Source organism: Eleutherodactylus coqui, chromosome 3 (genome assembly GCF_035609145.1).
Source record: "Eleutherodactylus coqui strain aEleCoq1 chromosome 3, aEleCoq1.hap1, whole genome shotgun sequence".
NCBI classification, from domain to species: Eukaryota; Metazoa; Chordata; class Amphibia; order Anura; family Eleutherodactylidae; genus Eleutherodactylus; species Eleutherodactylus coqui.
In genome coordinates, this window is record NC_089839.1 from 293,800,633 (window position 1) to 293,826,177 (window position 25,545).

General features: G+C 44.1%; 1 protein-coding gene across 2 annotated transcripts; it reads left to right on the forward strand.

Annotated features, from left to right (window-relative positions):
- Positions 1-239: 239 nt before the first annotated feature.
- TM2D1 (TM2 domain containing 1) lies at positions 240-25,365 on the forward strand. 2 transcript variants are annotated; one of them, XM_066597730.1, is made up of 7 exons: positions 240-418; positions 1,162-1,235; positions 5,612-5,720; positions 6,870-6,961; positions 16,214-16,287; positions 22,810-22,927; positions 24,502-25,365. In XM_066597730.1, exons 1-6 carry the CDS (start codon positions 252-254, stop codon positions 22,918-22,920), a joined length of 627 nt encoding a protein of 208 aa, XP_066453827.1. In that variant the 5' UTR covers positions 240-251; the 3' UTR covers positions 22,921-22,927; positions 24,502-25,365. The 2 variants fall into 2 exon arrangements, with proteins under 2 accessions (XP_066453827.1, XP_066453828.1); XM_066597731.1 differs by lacking the exon at positions 240-418 and adding an exon at positions 503-602 and having other exon boundaries at positions 1,175-1,235.
- The last annotated feature ends 180 nt before the right edge of the window (positions 25,366-25,545 follow it).

The window sequence follows — 25,545 nt, forward strand, 5'->3', positions numbered from 1 at the left end:
AAAATATAAAACTAGGGGGAAAAAAAGCGAATAAAAAGGTCAACGACTTCAATGTAAACGAGGCCAAAAATAATATAAATAATAAATATTCAAAGAAATATAAAAACATTTGCTATAATAACCCCCAAAAAGAAAGCAACGAACTCTGGCATTAATAACTTGTGTCCACCGTCTCATCTCTGCGCCGCGGCTCTCCACCTCTACTGCCACACTCAAGATGGCGCCCGGAAGACGTCACGTACGTGCATCACATGACCGCGACGCACGTACCTGATGATAGGGCTTATATCGCCCCCCGTAAGATGGCGTCCTCCGGGTTTCGGTTACCTCTGACCTCCGGCTTCTGGTTCTGCTCCTATTTTCTATGTTTGGCCGCCGAAGACGGGATCCAGAAGTGTGACGAGCTGCGGCTCGGACAATATCCTGCTCCATGTGTGCTGTGGGGGGGAGGGGCTGTGGGACCACAAGTCCCAGCAGGGGCTGCTGTGTATTATAAATGATCACGTGATCTGTAACCCTTACTGCCCTGCTGTGTATGTATGGGCATCATGGAGAAGAACAAATGGCGCAAACGTTTCTGCTCACGTTTTTCTTTCCTCCAGGTTGGTGTAGTTTTGCACCGTAACCGTGGTTACGGCTGCGCTGTTATCCGCCATGTTTTCTGCTGCGGCTGTTCAAGCCGTCATTTCATTCTGACCCGCTCCTGAAAATGCGTCGTAGGAATGGATAGACTTCTTTAGAATAAGCGCTCGTATTTACGCAGTCTTTTACGTGCGCAATTAGCGTAAATGAAACCCATTGATATCAGCGGGTGTGATCACAGGAGCGCAATGTTCAATCGTGGAAAGAAAGGAAAAAAATATATATATATGTGGCGTGATCTATTGTATTTACGTCTCTGAGATGCGCCTTCGCCCGTATGAATGAGCCCTGAGGTCACATGGCGACATTTGGGTGAACGTGAATGTTGGTACAACCGCAGGATGCAATCTATAATTTTGCAATCTCCATAGCTGAAATCTCCCAGCATCCCCGCTCTGCCGATTTGCATTCTGGGAGGTGTCCGTTTTTGCCGCGGGGGGCCGTATGACATCCGGCGGGGTGGTGGGGGGTTGGGCGGTCCTGAAACTAACGCCACCTTTTTTTCCTTAATCTTTGAACATATCGCTGCCAGGACCCCCAGATAAACCCGGCGACACAAGAGCCGTACGGATGCGCAAACTTCACAGCTTACGGTGAGTGCGGTTATTTGGCGCAGCAAATATTTTTGGTTGGGGGTGGGGGGGAGAAAAAAGACAAATTATTAGCCAAGCAGAATGGACAGATGTAACATTGTAAGGGGCGACTTTCTGCAGTGTTGTCTGATTATTGCGCTAGAGCGCCAGGAGAAACTCGCCGAAGGGGATTTGCGCAGTGAATATAAGCCATTGATTTTAAGTCGTGTGAAAAAAAGAACCTCCCAGCATGCCCTGTTTTGGAGGGCATCTGCTCAGCAGATCAACGGGTCCTTCTGCATTTTTTTTTCTTTGCACACAAGAACTCGCTGGATCGGGTGAAAAATCGCATAAATATGCGTCGTATTTGTGTGACCGAAACCCGCGTGCGTCCGTGTAAATGAGAGTCCTAAGGCTAGTTTCACACGGGTGAGGGCGATATCGGGCAGAGAATCGGCATGATATAGCGTTTTCCACCATGTGAAAGCCCCGTGGATGCCGGACTCTCATCCCCACAGGAATGATGGGATTCCCACCACTGCGGGGGATTCCCCTATGGCAGCCATGGTCGTAGAGCTCTCCCACTGCTTTCACAAAAAGATCCGGTGGCATCGCAGGAGTGAAAACTTCGCAAGTGTAAAGGAAGCCATTGAAAATCATTGGTTTCATAATTCTGTGTTTTCACGCGGGCGGGAGCATTGCGCTATTTTCTTACGATGCGTTCGCACGCAGCTGATTCGGTGCAGGTTTTGTCGCAGATCTGCAGCCGTTTCACCTCTTCAGTTTGAATTCAACTGAAAGGGTGAAATCTGCTGCGAAATCTGTTCTGAATCCGCTACGTGCGAACGCGCCCTAATGCTCCATTTGATGGCGCGACTGTCATCGGTATGAGCTGGTGACATCATCATCACCAGCCCATTTGCGTTCGTAATTCGTTCAATTCTCATTCCTACGTGAAAGACGGAAGGACGAGTGAACGCGCCAACCATGATTTTTAGTCCCGCAGAAACCAAACAAGCAGCCAACGATTCTCGTTAGTCGCCGGCTCGCGTCGCTCATCACTCACTTGAACGTCCATGTTCTGTCTAAAAGCACCTTAAGGCCCAATGTCCACGGGCAAAATGGAATTCAGAAATCTGCGCCGGTGTCCCGCACGCGTGATCCGCACCATGGGGAATCATTGGACACACGCAGGTAATTAAATACCTGCGGATGTTATATTTCCCTGGTGCGCGGATCGCACCTGTGGGAAAACACCTGCAGCATGCTCCATTTTGTGCGGGTCTCCATTGAAGCCTATGAGAGCCATCCAGTCCCACGGCACACCCACAGCTGTATTTGTGCTGAGCACATCCGCCAGGCCGAAGAAGGAAAATCTGGCCACAACGGACGGGAGATCCGCAGTGTCCGGACAGGTAAGTATATCTGATTTTTTTTGGCCTCATGTCTGCGGGAAAGGAGGGACCCGCTGCGCGGTTCTGCATGGAGAATCCGTGCGGGCCCGAATTTCGCCGTGGACATGAGGCCTTAGAGTCGTGCGAGGGGGTTGAGCCACTTAGAATATCACCCATGAAGAAATAACTTTATAACGAGTTAGAGGAGCTCCAGACGCTCTCTCGCACTCGGGGCGGTAAAACGCAGGTATTTTGATAGCGGCATTTTACCACAGTTTTTATCAGCGTTTTTGAACTCGCCCCATCGTTGTGATGGGTGATGAGGTGCGTTAAAGCGCGCAAAAACACACCACAATAGAGCAGACAGCGCTCGAAAATCACATAGAAGTTAATGGGAGCATTGTACCGCAATTAGCGCGGCATGAGAAACGCCATGATGAAAAGCGTATGTGTGAGTGGCCTAAGGCTAATTTCGCACAGGCCAGTGCCATATTGGCCCGTGAAACTAAATGTCATTGCGGCGCATCCCGGAGTGTTTTCAATGCAGCTCGTACGCTGTGCCGACCCCAGTGACAGCAATGGGCAATGCAGGGCGCCCCGAGGGAATGCCCAAAGCTAGGACATGCCGGGAAAAGAAAATCACTCGTATATGATCCGATTCAAAGGAAAGGGGTTCGTATTCGTGCATCTCATACAAATCTCCTGTGATTTTCTTGACCATTTGAACGCGGCCTAAAGGTACCTTTTACATGATTATCACCTGAAGAATTGGTGGAAACGGCGATCTTCGGGGGTGGTCCTCCCGTGTACACGGCCACGGACAAGGCGCTGAGTGACGAAGCGCTGCCTTGTCAGAGTTGCTATTGGCCTGTGTAAACAGCTCAGTAGGTCATGTGATGGGGACCCCTACCGATCCCGAGATTTCAGCTTTGGAGCATCCCAAAATTCTGGCAGCAAAAGCCAACTTGGCGGAGACGGACAATGGCGGTTCCACCGCTGAAACCTAAGGATTGGTCGGGGGTCCCAGCGGTCATACCCCCATCAATCAGCAGGTTGCCCCCTATACGGTGTGTGGCCAATAACTTTAATCACTCATGGTACACAGGAACACGTGAATGGTTCCTTTAATTGCAACTTGCTGATAGTTTTCAGGACTTTTTTCTCACATCTATTTAACGAGGGAAGCGACTGGCGCTGAACAGACACCATGGACTATAATGAGGTCTGTTCGTTTCCTGTCCAGCATGCAGGACTTTGTATCTGATGTTCCATGCTGAGTCTCTGCTAAAGGCTCTAGACAGACCAGCTGACGCAGATGTGAACAGAGCCTAAAGCCCGGTGTAGACACAACGATTATCACTCAAAGGATGTCTTTTGAGCGATTATTGTTGTGTGCCTTTACAGCGCAAGGTGATCGCTCAAACGTTCACTTTGGCTGCAAGCTGGGGATGCAGAAGACAGCTGGACCGCTCTGTTCTTCATACCCAGCCTGTCATCAGGGAGCGGGATACAGCTGAAACAATAGTATCAGCTGTATCCCGCTGTGAGTCCCTGATAAGGCTCATCGTTGTCTTTCAGCATTCTGACGGACAACGATGAGCGACGGCTTAACGAAAACTGTAGGATGTCAGTGCAGTTACACACAACGATTATCGCTCAAAAGACGGCTTTGAGCAAAAATCGTTGTCGAAATCCGCCTTAAGGGCTCTTCCACACTGGCCATAGATTTTCCTGCGATGCGAGAGGGACTGAAAACCCACGGTTTTCAATGGTTTCATTCTCATTTGCGATGTTTTTATTCACTCCAAGTTGCAATAAAAAAAATCTGCGTTATTGCCCATTGTTTTCATTGGGGCCGGTGGGAGCAGTGCTGGCCCTGTTCAAATCAATGTGAGTAAAAGAAATGAAAAAGGAGGGTGGAGCAAGACCCAGTGAGGGTAGTGGAATATTTATGGAGTACAAAGAGTTTTCAATGATTGAGTATTTTGAATGGTGGAGGTGCTGCCAACCAGATGACGCTCCACCAGTGTGGGCGTAAGTGTAGCGAAAAGGATGTGAAAAGAACTGGTATGGAGGCGCAACACTCTAAGCTACTAGAAGATGTAGATCAAAGTCCAATGTGTGATGGTGAAAGCACTTCTTTTTTATTATTTTTTCAGAAATTAAAAACCAGCAATGGAATACGCGTTTCGGGGAAGAACCCCTTCGTCAGTTCGGCTGGATAGGACAACAGGATGCCTAGGGGTGACACGATTCCAAAGATGTATAGAATGTGTCGGAGGTCCTGTGTGCAGGAGGACAGGGGAGAAAAAGCATTTCGTATTCCATTGCTGGTTTTTAATTTCTGAAAAAATAATAAAAAAGAAGTGCTTTCACCATCACACATTGGACTTTGATCTACATCTTCTAGTTGCAAACATGGGCGATAGCCGGGGGGCCGTCTCTGTTTTTTTTTTTTTTTTTATACTCCCCCAGTTCCTGCGGGGTCCTTCCATGAAGTCCACTTGCAGTCTGAAAGCTTGACTATTTTCAGACCGCTCTGCATTAGAGTTGAGCGAGCACGCTCAGTTAAGGCAGTTACTCGAGCGAGCATCGCTCTTCTCGAGTAACTGCATTCTCGTCCAAGCAGGCTCGGGGGGGGTGGGGGGTGGCGTGGGGGAGAGTGAGAGTGAGAGTGAGAAAGATCTCTCCCCAGCTACCCCCTACCGCCCGCCGCCCCTCGGACGAAAATGCAGTTACTTGAGAAGAGCGATGCTTGCTCGAGTAACTGCCTTAACTGAGCGTGCTCGCTCAACTCTACTCTGCATGCCTCCCTATATCTATAGACCGGGGCCTGGCAATCCACGGATCGGCGATACAATGGCACAGAAGACGAGCAGCAGGTCATATAGTGTCCCTCTCTGATCCCTGTGGCCGGCGGGCTACTTTGTCTAATAATGTTTGTATCATGTGCGCCGGCGTATTTCCCCTCTGACCATTAATAAATGTGTTTTACTCACATAGTTCCCTGTCTTCCGGCACCAAGTATTACCTGCAAAGATAATCATGGGAACGTCACCACATTCAATGGAAGTGGAATTGGGTTCTACAGACCCGTCTCTTGCCGTAATGTGTAAGTACCAGACTTTGCTACAGTCATGACTAACGGCTTTCCATTAATTGTCTACGTTTTTAGCCTCATCAGATAAAATCACACAGGAGTTATTCTGGCGATACACAATAGATTAAAGCGACCCACCAGGCTTGGAGAAGCAAAGATGGTCGCACGACTTCTGACTACCTGATTCACATTGTGTACTAGTATGGATCATAAGTAAAGGGGCTCATGTCCAGGGGCGGATCTGATTTGCGGAATCAGCATGGGCACTCGCAAATCAAGCGGCCCATAGGGATGCATGGGCATCCGCAAATTTAATTAAAGCATGCAGATTTGATTTGCGGACCTTTCGGTCCAGAAAAGAAATCACAGCATGCTCCATTTTTCTGCGGATCCCGCACTGACGGCTTCCATTGAAGTCAATGGAAGCTGTCCGATCCACGGCCTGTCCACAGCGGATCTATTTTTATGTAAAAAAAAAAGTACTGCGCTTTCGTGGCACACATCTGCGGGGCAGAAGAAAAAAAATTAGTCCGGGACAGAGAAGACCCGCACAGAATCCGAACAAGTAAGAAAATGTCCATGGTTGTGGGCAGGGTAGGATCCTGCTGCGGGGAAGGAATCAGACCCACCCGTGGACATGAGGCCTAAGACACTAGACCTACTTTGATGGGCCAGTTCTGCCCACATAAACTGTGTTGGCCAGTAAGAGCAGCATGTAATGTCTTAGACTACCAATGCTTACTAATGTACACTGTGCATCAAGTAGTCGGAGACGTGGTGTTGGCCATCTTTGTATCTCCAGTATCCGAGAGTTTCTGTAATGACCACCAAAACCCACCATAGCTGTGGTATAGAGTGATTAATGCACATAAGAGGCCTCCCAGCTCTCAGGGGAGTGAAAGATTGCGCAGTGGGATTTCAATATGCCCAATCCTCTTGTTCTCCAGTAAATAAGCTGCGGCCTGAAAAGTCTGGTAATGGCTCCTTTCCATCTCCACATTCAGAGCATGTTGTGCTTGACTGAGCCCAATGTGCCCATTTCTGGGGGATTGGGAGATTTAGCTGTAACGCGAACGATCATTTGGCCAATGGTTATCTAATATGTATACCAGCTTCAGTGTGAAACCATCTATTTCTACTTTTTTTCTTAAATACATGCAGGAACGGTTATTCTTACAAAGTGGCTGTGGCACTGTCATTATTCCTTGGATGGTTAGGAGCCGACAGGTTCTACCTGGGTTACCCTGCACTAGGTAAGTGACTGTTCATCTGATATTGTTGAAAGGGTAATCACATTCATTCTTATTCATTAATTATGCAAGAATATAACTACTATAATACTGCCTCCTATGTACAAGAATATAACTACTATAATACTGCCCCCTATGTACAAGAATATAACTACTATAATACTGCCCCCTATGTACAAGAATATAACTACTATAATACTGCCCCCTATGTACAAGAATATAACTACTATAATACTGCCCCCTATGTACAAGAATATAACTACTATAATACTGCCCCCTATGTACAATAATATAACTACTATAATACTGCCCACTATATACAAGAATATAACTACTATAATACTGCCCCCTATATACAATAATATAACTACTATAATACTGCCCACTATATACAAGAATATAACTACTATAATACTGCCCCCTATGTACAAGAATATAATTACTATAATACTGCCCTCTATGTACAAGAATATAACTACTATAATACTGCCCCTATGTACAAGAATATAACTACTATAATACTGCCCCTATGTACAAGAATATAACTACTATAATACTGCCCCCTATGTACAAGAATATAACTACTATAATACTGCCCCCTATGTACAAGAATATAACTACTATAATACTGCCCACTATATACAAGAATATAACTACTATAATACTGCCCCCTATGTACAAGAATATAACTACTATAATACAGCCCCCTATGTACAAGAATATAACTACTATAATCCTGCTTCCTATGTACAAGAATATAACTACTATAATAGTGCTCCTATGTATAGGAATATAACTACTATAATAGTGCTCCTATGTACAAGAATATAACTACTATAATACTGCTCCTATGTACAAGAATATAACTACTATAATACTGCTCCTATGTACAAGAATATAACTACTATAATACTGCCTCCTATGTACAAGAATATAACTACTATAATACTGCCTCCTATGTACAAGAATATAACTACTATAATACTGCCTCCTATGTACAAGAATATAACTACTATAATACTGCTACTATGTACAAGAATATAACTACTATAATACTGCCCCTATGTACAAGAATATAACTACTATAATACTGCACCTATGTATAGGAATATAACTACTATAATACTGCCCCCTATGTACAAGAATATAACTACTATAATACTTCCCCTTTATGCAGGAATATAACTACTATAATACTGCACCTATGTACAAGAATATAACTAGTATAATACTGCTCCCTATGTACAAGAATATAACTACTATAATACTGCCTCCTATGTACAAGAATATAACTACTATAATACTGCCTCCTATGTACAAGAATATAACTACTATAATACTGCTACTATGTACAAGAATATAACTACTATAATACTGCCCCTATGTACAAGAATATAACTACTATAATACTGCACCTATGTATAGGAATATAACTACTATAATACTGCCCCCTATGTACAAGAATATAACTACTATAATACTTCCCCTTTATGCAGGAATATAACTACTATAATACTGCACCTATGTACAAGAATATAACTAGTATAATACTGCTCCCTATGTACAAGAATATAACTACTATAATACTGCTCCCTATGTACAAGAATATAACTACTATAATACTGCTCCTATGTACAAGAATATAACTATTATAATACTGCTACTATGTACAAGAATATAACTATTATAATACTGCTACTATGTACAAGAATATAACTACTATAATACTGCCTATGTACAAGAATATAACTACTATAATACTGCCTACTATGTACAAGAATATAACTACTATAATACTGCCTCCTATGTACAAGAATATAACTACTATAATACTGCCTCCTATGTACAAGAATATAACTACTATAATACTGCCCCCTATGTACAAGAATATAACTACTATAATACTGCCCCCTATGTACAAGAATATAACTACTATAATACTGCCCCCTATGTACAAGAATATAACTACTATAATACTGCCCCCTATGTACAAGAATATAACTACTATAATACTGCCCCCTATGTACAAGAATATAACTACTATAATACTGCTCCCTATGTACAAGAATATAACTATTATAATACTGCTACTATGTACAAGAATATAACTACTATAATACTGCCTATGTACAAGAATATAACTACTATAATACTGCCTACTATGTACAAGAATATAACTACTATAATACTGCCTCCTATGTACAAGAATATAACTACTATAATACTGCCTCCTATGTACAAGAATATAACTACTATAATGCTGCCTACTATGTACAAGAATATAACTACTATAATACTGCCTACTATGTACAAGAATATAACTACTATAATACTGCCTCCTGTGTACAAGAATAGAACTACTATAATGCTGCTCCTTATGTACAAGAATATAACTACTATAATACTGCCCCCTATGTACAAGAATATAACTACTATAATACTGCCCCCTATGTACAAGAATATAACTACTATAATACTGCCTCCTATGTACAAGAATATAACTACTATAATACTGCCCCCTATGTACAAGAATATAACTACTATAATACTGCCCCCTATGTACAAGAATATAACTACCATAATAGTGCTCCTATGTACAAGAATATAACTACTATAATACTGCTCCTATGTACAAGAATATAACTACTATAATACTGCTCCTATGTACAAGAATATAACTACTATAATACAGCCCCCTATGTACAAGAATATAACTACTATAATACTGCTCCTATATACAAGAATATAACTACTATAATACTGCCTCCTATGTACAAGAATATAACTACTATAATACTGCTCCCTATGTACAAGAATATAACTACTATAATCCTGCTTCCTATGTACAAGAATATAACTACTATAATAGTGCTCCTATGTATAGGAATATAACTACTATAATAGTGCTCCTATGTACAAGAATATAACTACTATAATACTGCTCCTATGTACAAGAATATAACTACTATAATACTGCTCCTATGTACAAGAATATAACTACTATAATACTGCCTCCTATGTACAAGAATATAACTACTATAATACTGCCTCCTATGTACAAGAATATAACTACTATAATACTGCTACTATGTACAAGAATATAACTACTATAATACTGCCCCTATGTACAAGAATATAACTACTATAATACTGCACCTATGTATAGGAATATAACTACTATAATACTGCCCCCTATGTACAAGAATATAACTACTATAATACTTCCCCTTTATGCAGGAATATAACTACTATAATACTGCACCTATGTACAAGAATATAACTAGTATAATACTGCTCCCTATGTACAAGAATATAACTACTATAATACTGCCTCCTATGTACAAGAATATAACTACTATAATACTGCCTCCTATGTACAAGAATATAACTACTATAATACTGCTACTATGTACAAGAATATAACTACTATAATACTGCCCCTATGTACAAGAATATAACTACTATAATACTGCACCTATGTATAGGAATATAACTACTATAATACTGCCCCCTATGTACAAGAATATAACTACTATAATACTTCCCCTTTATGCAGGAATATAACTACTATAATACTGCACCTATGTACAAGAATATAACTAGTATAATACTGCTCCCTATGTACAAGAATATAACTACTATAATACTGCTCCCTATGTACAAGAATATAACTACTATAATACTGCTCCTATGTACAAGAATATAACTATTATAATACTGCTACTATGTACAAGAATATAACTATTATAATACTGCTACTATGTGCAAGAATATAACTACTATAATACTGCCTATGTACAAGAATATAACTACTATAATACTGCCTACTATGTACAAGAATATAACTACTATAATACTGCCTCCTATGTACAAGAATATAACTACTATAATACTGCCTCCTATGTACAAGAATATAACTACTATAATACTGCCCCCTATGTACAAGAATATAACTACTATAATACTGCCCCCTATGTACAAGAATATAACTACTATAATACTGCCCCCTATGTACAAGAATATAACTACTATAATACTGCCCCCTATGTACAAGAATATAACTACTATAATACTGCCCCCTATGTACAAGAATATAACTACTATAATACTGCTCCCTATGTACAAGAATATAACTATTATAATACTGCTACTATGTACAAGAATATAACTACTATAATACTGCCTATGTACAAGAATATAACTACTATAATACTGCCTACTATGTACAAGAATATAACTACTATAATACTGCCTCCTATGTACAAGAATATAACTACTATAATACTGCCTCCTATGTACAAGAATATAACTACTACAATGCTGCCTACTATGTACAAGAATATAACTACTATAATACTGCCTACTATGTACAAGAATATAACTACTATAATACTGCCTCCTGTGTACAAGAATAGAACTACTATAATGCTGCTCCTTATGTACAAGAATATAACTACTATAATACTGCCTACTATGTACAAGAATATAACTACTATAATACTGCCTCCTATGTACAAGAATATAACTACTATAATACTGCCTCCTATGTACAAGAATATAACTACTATAATGCTGCCTACTATGTACAAGAATATAACTACTATAATACTGCCTACTATGTACAAGAATATAACTACTATAATACTGCCTCCTGTGTACAAGAATAGAACTACTATAATGCTGCTCCTTATGTACAATGATGCCTGAAGTTGCTATCACGTGGGACAAAAATAACTTTTCACAGTTATACTTTTTGGGTTGTGACAGATCCTGACATTTTACATATTACTAAGGCCTCATGTCCAAGGGGAAAATCAGGCCCGCTCCGGATTCTCCATGGAGAATCCGTAGCGGGTCCCTCTTGCCCCGCGGACATGAGGGCTGAAAAGAAGAATAAACTTATCTCTCGCCCGCTCCGGATCTTCCCTTCACCGCGGCGTCATCTTCTCTGCGTCGCGGCCGGATCTTCTTTCTTCGGCCCGGCGGATGCGCAGGATGACGTCGGTTGCGTGCCCCGCGCATGCGCCCGCCCAAAGAAAAAAGATCCGGCCGCGGCGGAGAGAAGATGGAGCCTCAGCGAAGGGAAGATCCGGAGCAGGTGAGTAAATTCCTATTTTAGGTCTCCCGCGGATCCGGACGGCTTCCATAGGCTTCAATAGAAGCCTGCGGGAGACCCGCACGAAGATGGAGCATGGTCCAGATTTTTTCATGCTATATTTTTTTTTTTTTTTTAAATCCCTTTTATTGACCATCCGCGGGTATTTATCTACCCGCGGGTGGTCAATGCATCCCTATGGGATGCGGATCCGCGGGCGGGAGAAGAGTTAAAATCCGCTGCGGATTTTAAATTCTTCTTTTGCCCGTGGACATGAGGCCTAAGGGTGCTGTCACATCTGCGCTTGGTTTACGGCTTTCCTGCTCTGTTTGGGGAGCAGGAAAGGGGAAACCCCACAGCAGAACGGTTCCATCTCTGGACGGAACTGAATAGTACTATAATGAGGCCCGCCCTCATTCCGCCCAGCTGCCCGGCCTTTGGATGGAATATAAAGCACTGCATGTTTTCTCCAGCCTCTGCTGTAGTTGCGGTATCTCCCCCCCCCCCCCCCCCGTGTGATACTGTAGCTGGACGGCGTGGCATTGCCTATCCATGATAATGAATCTCCTTAGGACATTATACAGGTGTTTCTACCTGTAATCCCACAGACTGTATGATGGGCGTTCAGCACCTTCATGCGTCGCCCGCTCCGGCACCTGAGCTCTTGTATTATAGGAGTGTACATTGAGCCTGGAGCCGAGCGCCGTGCGCTGTAAGGAGGTGATATCACTATTGGATGGGGACAGTGAATGAGAACCGGCTGCGTGTTTTGTGTCTTGTGTAGCCGACCCTCACATATTCCGGGGTGATGATCTCACTGGGCTCGGCTCACCCCGAGGTTGTTCCAGGACATTATGACTTCGGATATTAGGAGGGGGATGATTTTCACTCCTCATCCCCCAAGTTTAAATTAAAAAATCTGTGATAACACCTTCCAAATCCTAAAACGCGGTGCCAGCGAGTCCGGCGCTACCTTCATGTCCGTAGTATGAAGGAAAGCTGTTTTGAAAGGGAAATTGGCACTAAAAGGTCTTATAGCCGATCTCCATTTATTGCTGGAAAATTTCATGTCCCTCAGGAAATTGCCTTAAAACACTTGAGACTTTCTATGTATTCACACCCGGGCAGCCGCAGACCAGGCGCGGCATTAAATGGGCGCTGTACTTTGAACCAACTTGTGCTGATGTGACAGCCGAAGTGATAACTAGCAAAAGTACAAATCACTTGATTTGCCTAAAATGACATTTTTGTGCTGTAAATCCCTCTTAAGTGCTGGCCACTAGGGGTCTAACTGGTCCACTCATGTGACTGGAAGACAGTCTCTAGAACAGAGACTTCGAGATGGAGAACAAGAAATGTGTGTGTGTTGAGGGGGGAGGGGGCCTGCTTGCTGCTTTCTAGTGCTGTTCATTACCAGCTATGGAGAGGGAAGGAGGCAAAAGGAAGATAAAAACAGGGAGACTCACACAAAGATGCTGCTGCAGCTTCTAGTAAGTGATTTGTTGCCTCATGGTTAGTGAAATCACATATCCACTGCTCGATACTGCTGTATAATGTCCTTCATGATGCTGATACTTATGAGGGTATGCTGCAGGGATAGAGAAAATCAGATCCTGCTCTTCTATGTGTGCATTGTATAGAAACCTCATAGTAGCGGCCTATACCCACCGGCTGAGAGATGGAGACGACATAGCAGCAATCTACCCACCAACCCATGGAAAACAGAAAATTAGAGAGATGGCCCACAGAGGGGGAAACTAGTGATAAATGCAGGATGCGAGTCATGTAGTGGCCAGATTTAGTGTTGTCCCTCATGTACACACCGCAGCTTATTCTGAAGAGTCACCTGAAAGTATGGCTACAACTTAAATACTGTGTAAAAGTTTCATAGATGGGGAGGAGAGAGTAGGGACGTGGCATTTTATGAAGCTTGGGTAACTGTGTGACTAAAGGATGGTTAAAAGTAGGTGTCCCGGGAGGTGGAAGCTTTACCCCGACCTGTGATTTTTGGAACCCCCGTTTGTGTCCCGGCTCTGGCAGTGGGTCACATGGTATGGACATTTTTAGTGACCGTCAGGTCATTGCTAAGGCTAACTATTCATCTTAATAACCAAACCGGACCACTTTTCTGTCGTGGCTCATGGGGAGTTAGGGGGGGATGGCTTGGTTATTAGGATGAGCTGAGCACTTGACCCCCTGCAATGAAGTATTGGGCACAAATAGTCCATATCACTCAACCCAGTGTCTAAAACAGGCTGGAAGTAGATGTTCTGACACCGCAGGTCTGCCTCCCTGGACAACCTCTTAAAATGTCTATACAAAGGTCTATGCCTGGACTGGAGGGGGTGGGGGGATCGTCTATTATTGCAGTTGTTCTCTGCCGCCCCTCCAATCCCCCAGTTTTGGGCCATGCAATTTGGCTGCAGCAACTTTCTAATTACCTTAATGCACACTGCTCACTGTTCTCTGGCTAGCACTGATCACATGAGCAGCCCTGGCCAATCGGAGAGGACGAATAGTTCATAAATACTTAGAATATATCCCGTGATCTTTTTCCAGAATCGTCCACAGCAAAGCAGAAGAGCAGCATAGTCCACATCTTGTCTGATAAGTAGAGCCAAGGGCTCAATGGCCACCGCGAACAGAAGGGACAACAATTGACACCCTTGCTTCGTATTCCTCCTCACATATAATGAAGAGGGGGGCAACCCCTTAACACTACAAGACGTACCCCACACCTGCAGGATGTAAATGTATGGGTGCCAACTGTTTCTTACAGCTGACTTCTGCCCACAATAGCTCCGATAAGCAGCGCAGCTCATCGGAGCTGTTAACCATTTAAATACCACCATCACTTCTAATGTTCAGGGGTTCTGCACTACCTTCTGAAAGGCCCCAGGTCTGCCTTTGCAGATTGCCTGTGGGGTTGCTTGATGTCTGTCAGATCGCGGTATAGTGTATTGCTATGGCATTACATCATACTGCAGGAGAGATCAAACCATTGCAAGTTCTAAAAAGAAATGTCAAAATTAGTTTTAAAATGTGTTTTTTTTAAATTAAAAGATAAAAAAATTGTAAAATTTCCTTTTGCTATATTTATAATGAAAGAATCTAAATAAAACCGAAAAACTTATTTGGTATCGCTGCGTCAGTAAAAGTCCGATCTATCAAAGTAATGCGATAAAAAAAAAAAACACAAGAATTGTGCTTCTTTTTTTTGGCCACCCTTCTCTAAGAAAAAAATGATAGTCATATGCACTCCCAAATAGTAGCAATAGAAACCACAGGGTGTCCCTCAATAAATGAGCCCTCACACAACTGTCAACAGAAAAATAAAAAAGTTTATGGCTGTCACATGGTAGCGGCAGAAAATGTAAAAAAATTTAATGCGTTTCGGAAAAAAATAAAAGTACAGCAAAAAAATAAACGTTTGTATTCTTGTGATCGTGCTGACCAATAGAATTAAAGATATATCATTTTTGGTGCAGTTTGTACGCCGTAGAAACAAGAATACTACCCTCCCCCTCCCCCCCACCCCAAAAAGATTGCGGAATTTCATTTTTTTCTCCATTTCACTTCACTTAAAAATGTTTAAAGTTTTTCAGTACATTATATGGTACATTAAATAGTACTGTTGAAAAGCACAACTCGTCCCGCAAACAACAAGCCCGCAGATATCTACATCGATGGATAAATAAGAGGGGAAAAGGAAAAAAACAAAAATGGAGGGGGAAAAAAGCTGCGTACTTAAGAGGTTAATCACAGAAGCATCCGTTGAAAACATGCTGATCACAAAGGGACTTCCAGCGATCAGATGTTGTTTGGGGGTGAACCTGGCATTATGTGGTCAATTTCCCTACAGCACCTCCACAGGGCAAATAAAGCATTACATGGTGGCTATTAAAATTAATGCAAGACTCGTCCTCCAGAGCCGGAGAACGCTCTTTGTATCCGGGCCCAACCCTGACCAAAGGATGAGGGTCCTGACCCTCCTCTATGGATTCTGAATTCCCTAATCTAAAAAGGAGTCTTCTAAACTGGAGAACCCCTTAAAAATGAAGCTTTTAATTGCCTTCTGCACAAAGGTACGAAATGTAACTCTGCAGCGGGCCGATGCGATGCCTGAACATTGTGTGTAATCTGATTTTTCATCTTTCCAGGAATGCTGAAGTTCTGCACAGTTGGGTTTTGTGGGATCGGCAGTCTCATTGATTTTATCCTCATCTCCATGCAGGTGAGCTCGGCACAGAATACGAAGATTGCATGCCAAAAAAAAGTTTCTTGCTGTACAACTCAAAGCACATTTCCCAATGTGAAAACTTTAGCAATGCTTGAAGTTTTGCTGATGCTAGACCCTCAGGTGTCCAAGTCCTACAGTCCTCCACATGATGGCACTCCAGCAGCTCCGCTAGCCATTTCTCTGGGCAGCTCTGGGTACAATACTGCAGGGTTTTGTCATTGTTGGCTGACTGATGGGGTACAGTGCATTGTTTATGAGGAGTGTCTGGAGACTATTGTCTCAAGCTACAATACAAAACATTGAAGCCCCCGTATAAAATAAATTGTAAGTAAAGGGGCACTACACCTAGAAAATGTTAGCAAGATATCAGCGGGGTCTTCTGAAACAACATCATCATATAGAAACATGGAGGGGAGCATTGATACTTGGTTTTCTCCATTTTGGCTAATGTGACGATGGGGTTTGTACATAAAGAGACTATCACCATCTATTTACAGCCCAGTCCAAGAACAGCATAAGGTAGTGATGGGCACGCTGATTACACTGATATGTCTGCAGTGTGTATCTGTGCAGTCGTTTGGGAGAAACTTACATTTTATTAGTAGCAGCTACAAGAAGTAGTCCTCAATATTCATGAGCAGCAGCTAGCCCCACTCACCCCACCCCCTAGTCAGTGATTGACTGCTGTCTGCCCGTTGCTTTGTATAGCTGTCAGTCATTGGTTGAAGTGTCCGGTGGGCATGGCTATCAAACAGCTCATGAATATTTAGGACTACTTCCTGTAGTTCTCTGTGTGGCTGCTACTAATAAAATGTAAGTTTCTTCCAAACTACTGCACAGATGCACACTACAGACATATCAGTGTGACAGGCACTACCTAATGGTGCTCTCAGTGAGGGCTGCAAAAAGATGGCGACAGGTTCCCTTTATGTAAAGTAGGGGTATTTGTATTACTTATAGGGGGGGGGGGTTGTTGCAGTTTTTGCAAATGTAGTCTAAACTGAGGAGGCAGAGACACAATTGGCGCCTCCAATAAATATCAGGACCCCTCTATATAAGCCATTGCAAAGCAGCAGTTTTTGAATACTCGAGGTTTCCTTGCATTATACACTCGACCATTCTTCTGAAGGGCCGTAATGTAATACTACATTGTACCTGCAGGGGTAATACATAGCTGAATGTCTGTGAGCTGCTGTGGCGAGCCGCTGATCACCAGATGCCCAGGGGGCTCTCGGCTGCAAAACAATTCTTGTCTTGTTTGTAGGTATCTGCTAATACTTCTCCCTGTGATCTGTGGATGCAGCGCACTGCGTGTCCATGCTATGACCAAAGGGATTGTCTAACTATCATTAGACCATTTTTAGGAAATGGATCTGGACCAGCGATCAGCTGGTTGCTGCGGGCTAAAGGCCATGGACACCTTTGCACTGTTTTTTATTTATTAATTTTTTTGTTTTCTGTTTTTTTAAGTACTCCCTTATGAAACTTTCTAACTAGTCTTCATTATAAGTTTTATAACCTAAGTTAGAAGTTTTACATGATAAGTTTTAGGGCTTATTCAGACCGGCGGATATCGGTCGGGTTTTCACGCCCGGCCTATATACACTGCAAGGGGAGGAGGCGGGCCTGGCCAGTGCTAGTCCGCGGAGCTCCAGCACCCTCTCAGCTCCTCCCTGCTGCTTGCAATGGGGGGGGGGGGGCACAGCTTGGCCCCGCCCCTCCCATCGCAAACCGTGAAATAATGAGTGATTCCTTGCAAGAAATTCCAGAAAAATAGGACAGCATTGCTGCAAGAGAAAGACCGCTGATCGCTTATGTGAATAAACACAGTGAAATCAATGGGTTATTTTCACAATTGAGTTTCGTTTTATATTGCTATCGGATGGAACTCGCACAAGAAACTCACTAGTGTGAATGCACCCTTACTCCTTCACATAGCTGGCTGTGCTGCTGCTCCTGACTGTCGACTTGCTCTGCTTTTCCTCTCCCTTCTCTCTATTTGCAGGCGAGGGCTACTTGGAGACTTTTTGCAGCGTGACTTTACAATTTTAGGCACCAGGCTACAGCTGGGCTAATGTCAACGGGCATATTACACGGACTTTTATTCTTCCATGCACGCCTGTGTGTGAATAGGCGCATTAAAAAAATGTCGGCATGCTCTATTTTACCGCGTAATACACGTGGTTAGCTCCTATATGGATACATGTGAATACGCAGAGCTTACAGAACCCATTGCATAAACCTTGTGTGTGAAACGCTTGTTGCCCTGGAAAATGCTAATTAATCGCTGTATATGCTTATTTCCCAGTCGCCGTTTTTTTTGCAGCATTTTACGCATACGCCCGTGGACATGAGCCCTTAGGCAAATTCTGTCTTGCATGCGACAGAGGGCAGAGGTCGCTCAATAGTTAATAAAGCTTCAGCGCTTTCTAAAAACTTCTGACATGTCATAAGGACACATCAAAAGTTTTGATTGTTGGGAATTCTACTGCTGAGACCCCCATCAAGTGGTTAAAGAGCCAGCTGAGGTGCTTGTCCAAGCTCTGTCACTGCCTGCTAGCTGAAGACTAGCCCACAGACTTTCTGCTGAGCCCATCTCCAGCTAGCAAGCAGTGACCATGCTGGGATGAGCGTTTCAACCGTCTCTCTCGGTGGGGTCTCAGCCGCCTGATCCCAGAAATTAAAACTTGACTTGTCCCTTTCGATATATCAAAGGTCCTCTGATTATTCTGATTATCCATTTGGGTAAATGACTCTAATCAGCCAACAAATGAGCAAACACCTCCTGTGTGAATGAGGGACGTTACAGCCAGCCTATGGGGATAAGCAATCGTAATTCTAATTGTTCATCCCCATAAGGTGGCTGTAACTTTCCTCAGTCACACAGGAGATGTACAGTGACACGCTAGTTCTATCGACCTGAAATTTCAGCTGCCGTTAAAGCAACCTATCAGATAGCAGAAGGGAGGAGAATGTAAAGAGGGGAAAGCATCCAAGTCATCAGGGAGGGCAGATCGCAGTGGCTGTAGATGGGAAAGAAAGCACATATAAGGTAGTTTGGAGGGGACTGTGTACACATGTAGTATGAAATCTGAGCACCCATGGGAAATTCGGCAGTGTAGAGTGAGAATCGCGCTAGTCGGCACAAGGAAGAGGAGATCCTTCAGTTAAGTACATTAGAGGGAATCGGAGACACTGCTGTCGGGGAATATACACAAACCGTTACCAAGCGGGATCTGTTTATGTAAAGCAGCACATACGGGCACAGAGGAGCTGCATAGTTGACTGATCAGCAGATCTAAGCCATGATATATAATTAATAAAACATCAGTCGTCAGTTGCCATGCACACCACAGCATGTGCCACACCGCTCATCACTGACCGCAGCTGCTGGTTGATGGGAAAATGAGGGGAAAAAAAGTAAAATCGAGATACCTGCTTGATATTTGTAGTTTTGCGGAAGCTGAAGAGCCGACCGTGCAAATGGCAAACTTTATACTGTAAGAAGCTACAAGAAGCCCCGACCCGTCATTTACACCCTCCAATATTTACTGCCGTTGTTCATCCACTTGTTTGTCCCAACAATATTTTATAACACAGATTTCAGCATGATTGCACAGATATGATTGTGTGATTCCTAATTGTCGCGTCTGCTAGCAGAGATGGGCATTACCCTTCATGCCGATGCAATCCCTCTTTTTTTCAAAATCTCTGCTGTCAACAAATGCATGGGAATTTCTAAAAACTTAATTTGAAAATCTGCTGCAAGGCTCATTTTTGTGGGTAGGGCTCACTGCTCGGTTGTTTCTATTCACTAACAGCAAGCGTGGATGCTAAAAGCAGTGGGAAATTAACCCCTTAAGGATCAAACACTGTAAATTTACGGCGCTTGGTTTTGGGCTTTGATCCTGGCCGATAGTAAAATTGCAGTGCGGGATTAAAGCCCCTGCTTCTGCAAATCAAGAAAGAGCAGGTCAGGTTCTCTGCTCTTAGGGTGGCTTCACACGAGCTTGTGTTTGCGCGTACAAAGGTGCATACATATGTGCGCACCCATGTACGTGCAAAAACACGCGTGTATGCAGATGCGCATTGCCGGTGGCTCCATTGAAGGCAATGGTCTGCCGTCACCCCGTAATTGTAAGTATAAGCCCTTCCCTGAAAAACAAGGCAAACTAGTGTAAAACAGTTTTTAAAAACACGTACTCGCCTTCCTTCAGCTGCCGGAGCTCAACCGCGTCCTCTCTGCGCTGTCCCTGGCTCTGCAATGCAGTTCTGTTTCTGATTGGCTGAGGCGCTCAGCCAATCACAGGCATGAATGCATTGTATCTGAATGAATGCATTGCATTTAATGCATTGGATTCCAATGCATCAGTTCAGATGGTCGTATTTTCATCAGCCGGAAAAGATAGTTCCGTGCCTATCTTTTCGGAAGGAATACGCCAGGCGGTCCCATAGACTCCTATGAGAGCTGCCGGAAAAGGGAGGTGGGAGGGAGTTTAGCAACGACTCTGCTGAACTCCCTTCCCCTCTCCGCCTCTTGCCAGCTGTTGGTAAAGGGAGGTGGCACACCCGGGCTATCTGAAGGGGCGCATAAACGGTAGATGCTGCTGTGACTTGGTCACAGCGGCCTCTCGTTCATGCGTTTTTTGTTTTTGTTTTGTTTTTGTTTTTTTTCGGACGCCGTGATGCAGTCAACTGAAAATCACAGCACCAGTGTGAGGCAGCCCTTAAGGTACAAAACAGGCTGGTCCTTAAGGGGTTAAAGCTCAAAGTTGCTGAACACGTCATTATACTTTGCTGAAAATAAGTCGCATAAAATCACATTGTTGCAAGCAAAGTTATTGAACCCCCAAATTACGTTTATTTGCTATATTTACAAACCTTCAGCTGTTAGGTTTTGTGTTTTGTGTTTCTTTTTTTTTTTTTTTGCATCAAGAATAGAGATGAGCGAACGTACTCGGATAAGCACTACTCGTCCGAGTAATGTGCCTTATCCGAGTACCGCTGTACTCGTGCTGAAAGATTCGGGGCGCTCCGCTGCTGACAGGTGAGTCGCAGCGGGGAGCGGGGCAGAGCGGGCGGGAGAGAAGGAGAGAAAGATCTCCCCTCCGTTCCTCCCCGCTCTCCCCTGCAGCTCCCCGCTCCGCAGCGCGTCCCGAATCTTTCAGCACGAGTACAGCGGTACTCGGATAAGGCACATTACTCGGACAAGTAGTGCTTATCCGAGTACGTTCGCTCATCTCTAATCAAGAACCATTTAAATAGCTCAGCACAACTAATACAAGTGGTTTTTGAGATTCCCCACTAAATGCCATCAGTGGCTGCGTTTACAGTTGACAGTTGTCTCTGAACCACATCAAAAAACTGCAAGAGTCTTTCAGCCTAAATGACTCCTGCGGTCTCAGGGCAGTATTATATGAGCGCTGGCATTAGCAGCTTGCACTCACTGTTTCCCAACAATTCCCGGGCGGCACCTGTGAATTCAGCTGCAGCTCGGCAATTGTCGGGAGGACGCAGGTGTAAGCCGCTTCCACTAGCGCTGGTGTAATAGCGCCCTCAGAATCCTTCAACTCCTGAATATCATTTCTCATAAGAGCGCATTTTGCATATCTTGTGTTTTCTTAAGCGCACCTGATGCCACTAATCTGTATCTGTCTTATATTAATTTTTGTCCCAAAAAGGTCACAGTGTCTTATTTTTTGGGGGCGAGGGGGACCTTTTACTCACCTGGTCCGCGGCGTCCTGATGGTCTATGACGGCGCTGCAGTAAACTGCCGCCTCCTTGTTTCACAGCTGAACTTCTGCTGGTGACGGGGCTTTGGATACCCTGCTTCCAGCAAAGCGAGTTCTGTGATTGGCTTATCGAGCGCCAGCAGCCAATCACAGCCGGCGCTCGATGAGCCAATCACAGCCATTCAGTGATGTCATTCACTGAATGGCTGTGATTGGCTCATCAAGCGCCGGCTGTGATTGGCTGCTGGCGCTCGATTAGCCAATCACAGCGCTCTATTCAAAGCCCCGCCACCAGCAGAAGCTAATAGGCAGACGCGGAGGACTCAGCAGTTTGCCGCAGGGCCGCCGGAGACCATCGGGATGCCACGCATCAGGTGAGTATTGATTTTTTTATTTTTTTTTTAGAAGGGGGGGGGGAGCATGTTAGATAGGTCCTATTTTCGGGGGAAGCCTTATATTTCAAGCCTCCCCCGAAAACCTGGTAGGTCCTACCCCGATAGTAAGACCTATCTTCAGGGAAACACGGTAAGATAGAGTACAGCATTTGCCAGATCCTCCACTTACAGTGTGTATATATGTATGTGCTTGAATCGTGACAGACAGACCTCCTTGATTATGAAGGGGGTCCGTCTGGCCTCAGGCATGAGTTTTTATCAGACTGGTGCAGCATGCAATGCCGTTTTGTCTAACATCTTCTGCTGTATCTCCGCCGGAGGCATGTAGTCACATTTTTACAATTTACTTTTTTTTACATTGTCTTTTTTTGCTCTTTCTTTCTTGCAGATCGTTGGCCCTTCCGATGGATCCAGTTATATTATCGACTACTACGGAGCTAGGCTTATCCACTTGACTATCAATAATGAGACTTTTCGGGAGTCGCAGTTGTACCCATAATACCCCTGTAAGTCGAATTTCATGAAAAGGGATTTTTATTTATTTTTTTTTGCCTTTGTTGCATTTAACTTGTCACTGAACAGGACTCCCTGTACGTGGTTTCCTCTAAATGCGAATGCTGGATATACTGTCCCCATCATTGTGGTGTTTGTGGTATCAGGAAAATTGCATCTGTAAGGCCTCCTGCACACTGGCCAGGCTGTTTTCATGTGAAAACCGCATCGCATCCCTGCAGGGGTTGCCTTCATCCCATTGCTTTCAATGGGGCGGCAGCAGCGGTGGCCACACTAAAGGAATGGGAGAAGATCACACTCCTCTGCCACTGCTGTGACAGCTATGGCAGGGAATTCCGTCATCCCTGTGGGGAGCCCCCTCATCACTGTGACAGGAGGGAACTCCCCACGGGGATGAAGGAATCCCCTGCCACAGCAGTGACAGAGGAGCACGATCTTCTCCATATGTTTTCAATGGGGCCAATGCTGCATCCAGGGGTTTGACATCCAAGGAGTCCTCTGCCGCAGCTGTCACAGCCGCAGTAGGGGATAGTGATCTTCTCCGATCATTGCATTCAGTAGGGCCGGCAGTGGCAGCGCTGGCCCCATTGAAAACAAGGGGCGATATCGCAAAAAGAATAGGCATGCTGTGTTTTTTTGTTTTTTTTTTTCACGCAGCATCGCTGGAGTGAAAACATTGCAAATGAGAATAAAAAGGGTGTAGTCAAAAAAGCTGATCCAATTCTATATCTCAATACTGATATCCTACACTGAAATAACAATGGTGTGCTGGAATAGGAAGGCATAGATGCTCTACGCCAAACACAAGGTCCGTGCGCCGAATCTGATCTGCCGCCTCATTTTATAAAGGAGTTTCCCAGGCAGCACCCGCCAGGATGCAACGGGGTCAGAGTGGAAGCGCTGCTCTGACCCCTGTGTAGTGGCTGGTGCTTGTAATTGCAGGCGCAGTACTCGTTGAAATCAGTGAAACCACCAACCTGCAATTACAGGCGCAGCTCCCATTAATTTCAATGCATTTACAAGTGCCAGGCACTACACACAGGTTGGAGCAGCGCTTCTGCTCCGACCCCGTTCAATGCCTGGAAAACCCCTTTTATTAAGCACGGCCAGTGGGCCACATACAATGAGGCGGCGGGACAGATTCGACCGGCGGGCTTTGTGTTTGACATCTTTAGTGTAGAACATCCATGCCTTCCTATTCGAATACACTACTGTTATATCAATGTAGGACACCGATATTGAGGTATAGCGTATACTGATGACCTGTCATTAGGATTGGTCAGCAATATCTGGTCTCTGGGGGTCCACTGTTTGAGACCAACGCCGATCAGCTGTTTGAAGAGGCCCGAGTACCACAACCTCTTCACTCTCTGCCAGGCATAGCGTTATACAGTACCCGGTATAGTATCCATTCAATTAGGACTGCGCTGTTCTTCTGCCATGTGGCAAATAAACATGGCATGCCCCCCCATCTATAGAATTCATTGGGGATGGCGGGGGGGGGGGGGGTTGTCACAAACTTAATGTAACTTTTTTTTTTTTTTTCATATGCATTTTTGTTCCATAGCCTCGAATTTCCGTCTTTAATGGAGAACGGGGAAACCCTCCTCATTCAGACTATTTCCGAGACGTCTCCAAGATGTGCCCAACGTCTTTGTAGAAAAGACTTGAAGAGCAAAACAACAAAACCGTCTTCCAGAAATGACGCCATCAACGAGTTGATAATTACATGAAAACTGGAAGCTGGATCAGCATTCATATTTAAGGACTTAAGGAACCAAAGAGACTTCTCAAGAATTCCTGTCCATTAATATTTATTGTGTTGGATGCCAGAGATCATCCCATAACCCGGACGCCTGGACCGGTCTCTGGGCGTTCATACATCCCATCTAATGGCTTGTCCATCTCCCCTGCATGCACTGATATTGGCTTCAGCAGTGTTCTGAGAAGTAAATATAGTTTCTTGCACTCGGCTCGGCTCAGAACAGAACATTGCTTTTTAATCTATCATAGTGTTATCAGCATCTGCCAAGAACCGAGACGCTGAAACATAAGGAATGAATTAGGTTTCCGGACTATTTGTGTTGCTGCAGCTAAATAACTTTCCACCATTAGATTTCGGGAGAACATTGTATTGATCTGGAACGTGGCGGGATTGTTTTGCAGCCTTGATATATTCACACGGACGGTTACCTGCAACTTTCTTTCTGCCTTTGTGCCGTCTCTATCGGCGCATTGACTTGTCTGTCACCTGGTGCGGGGCTGGAACCTGCACCAACAAATTGTCATTCTGGCGAGCCAGGCGGGAAATCTCATGTTGTAAATACTCTGGAGCTTTTTGTATGTATGAGTTCAGATACAATGTACTGTTAATACACTGAGAAATGGTAATAAAAATGGAACAATGACCTTATTGGGGGTTCACAAACTATTGGAAGGTGTTCGTTGTCGTAACAAGGCAGACTTGGAACTCCAAACCAAAGGGATAGTAGAATTCAATGGAAAACTCTGATCTTGGCCCTTTTAAATCCCTTAAGCACCATGATTAACTCTAATTACAGTGAAGACCGAAGGGGAAAGGGGGGGACTCGTCTTTGTCCTTTCCCTGTCA